At 44.8% G+C, this 2287-nt stretch overlaps 1 protein-coding gene across 1 annotated transcript in view; it reads left to right on the top strand.

Moving 5' to 3' along the window:
* Positions 1-2011, top strand: part of LOC119594694 — a gene marked incomplete in the record, with an annotated part of 31200 nt that extends 29189 nt beyond the window's left edge. Inside the window, 1 exon segment of the mRNA XM_037943750.1 lies at positions 36-2011. Within this exon segment, the coding sequence (XP_037799678.1) occupies positions 36-1169 (1134 nt within the window).
* Positions 2012-2287: the final 276 nt, after the last annotated feature.

The raw sequence follows: 2287 nt of genomic DNA, 5'->3' as shown, positions 1-2287 counted from the left end.
GAATGAATGTTGACTTGTTTCACTTCTTCTCGCAGTATCTGGAGGGAGGCGAGAGCAGTGCCGTCATAGAACAGTTTGCGAGCGAAGCTCTCTTCGCCGATCGCACGCCCTCTTGGAAAGCGAGACTCGTCCCCGTGGCCGCCGATGCCCCCTGCCCCATGCCCGAAATAAAGGCAGCTTTTCCCTACCAGTATGAGCTCTTTATGATGCCCCATCACGGACTGATTGACGGGTTCACTATGACCTTTGTCACCGGTAAGCTTGTGGGCCTGCTGAATGACGTCATAGCTGGACGACCCATAAATGATGAGCCCTTTGGGGTCTACCTGAACAACGAGGAAATTGTCAAGATCGATGAACAGATCGCGAAGGACTTCGAGAAGGAACCCGAGAAAGTTGAAGCGATGAAGCAGGAGCTCCTAGCGTGCGACACCACGCCCATCCTCAGCAGGGCCTTCCCACCCCCCGGAGGGAAGCCAGCAACCGACTTCGTCTACCGGGACGTCGACCAAGAGTGTCTAGCTTCCTTCACGGCAAAGTGCAAGGCCAATGGTGTCACATTCAACAGTGGTATAGAAGCTGTAATTAACACAGCCATGATCGAGATGGCGAGGGAGGCGGGAGTGGAGGGGGAGTCCCACTACTTGAGCATCAATCTAGCGACGGATCTGAGACGCTACATGAAGCGCCGCCCCCTCCCGATCCTCGGCCTGCACGTGCGCCCCACTGTGCACAGGATAGAGACGCCCTTCGACGTCCGGGACAACTTCTGGGACTACACCAGGAAGCTCCACCAGAGGCTCTCGATTCTCCTGAAGTCTGGCGAGGCCCTTCAGCAGAACGTGGTGAGGGAGATGACCATGCCGCAGGTATCTCCTGTAGAATTTCATGCATCCAAGCCCAAACCCCTGCGTGACTACGGTCTCACAAACGTCGGGGATTTGACATCTGTTATTCCAGGCGTCGGGGAACACCTCCAGCAGACGGACCTTGGCATGTTTACCTGCGCACATTCCACTGGGTTCCCGATGCTTCACCAGCTCTACACCTTCCGAGGACACTCGCCCTACACCCTCAGCTACGACACCTCTTACATAGCGAAGGAAACCGCCGTTGCACTCATGGACAAGATTCTCATGCTTATGCACGAAGTTGGGACGCCGTGCTAAAATGTTTGAAAAAAGGGGTTAAAAAGGGGAAGTGACCTTCAGAAAGAATCGTGACTGTGCAGGAACCTTACCTGTTGCTATCAGTAACTAATGTATATATTTTTTAAATGACAGTAACCTACTATTCGCTAGCTTTCTGTGAGGCATACTCAGTTAAAGAGGGAAATGCACATAGGTCCCTACCATCGCATTCTTTATGCAATTATAAACTGAAGAGCTGTTTTTGAGACGAACATTATTAGAAGTGAGAGAAATGCACCACAGAATTGTATAGAATCTAGGTCGTAAGTGTAGAGTCCTTGACAGTGCTATGTAAAGCACGAATTGCTTCTTCATTTTCTGACAGGTCATTATAACTCATTTTAATTCATCTGATTCTGTTTTATCTGTCTCTAGTTATTCGTAATTAGTATTGTCTGTGTTTACCAGTATGGGTCGGTGAAACTGCGTGAAATTTACAAAATATCTAGATATTTTAGACTAGCGTGATCAGTTTATTTGTACGGTTTTCTGACTTTATATAAAACATAATTCGTGTGACTTCGGTATAACATTATATCGATATATTGTTGACTTGATTCTGCTTTTCTAAACGAGTTGTTTAAAGCAGTAAGTATTGTGCCTAACTAAAATTAGGGGAAAATACAAATTTGGTGTTTTATGACGATGGGTTAGTAACAAGATTCCTGAATCAATTAAGTTATAGAGATGTCCACTTGTACCTATCTAAGTAATTACCGTTTGAAGCTTTGTTTTGAAAATGGAGGATTTCTCTCGTTTCAACCTTAGAAATAAGTGGAGAGAAAATTTTGAGTTGACGGAAGCTGATGAACAAAAAAAAAAAGAAGAAGAAAATCCTCAGTTTCTCGTATGTCAGTTCGTCAGAAAGTAAATTTATAGATATGATTTAGATTTTGCTTCTAAAAGGTACAGGATTAAATTCCATTTCCTTGATGTATATTTTATGTATTCTGCTAATTTATTATTGGGAAAATGTTATGAAGGAGTAACTTTTTCTCCACACGTCAAAGACTAATTTGCATATGCTCTTGTAGCAGAATTCCCTGAGTCTTATTTAGAATGTGAAGGATTTTTTTTTTCTCCAGATGTACCAGTAG

This window comes from Penaeus monodon, chromosome 34 (genome assembly GCF_015228065.2).
Source record: "Penaeus monodon isolate SGIC_2016 chromosome 34, NSTDA_Pmon_1, whole genome shotgun sequence".
Classification (NCBI taxonomy): domain Eukaryota; kingdom Metazoa; phylum Arthropoda; class Malacostraca; order Decapoda; family Penaeidae; genus Penaeus; species Penaeus monodon.
Note: the sequence above shows the minus strand (reverse complement) of the source record. Positions and strands in the feature narration are given on the sequence as shown.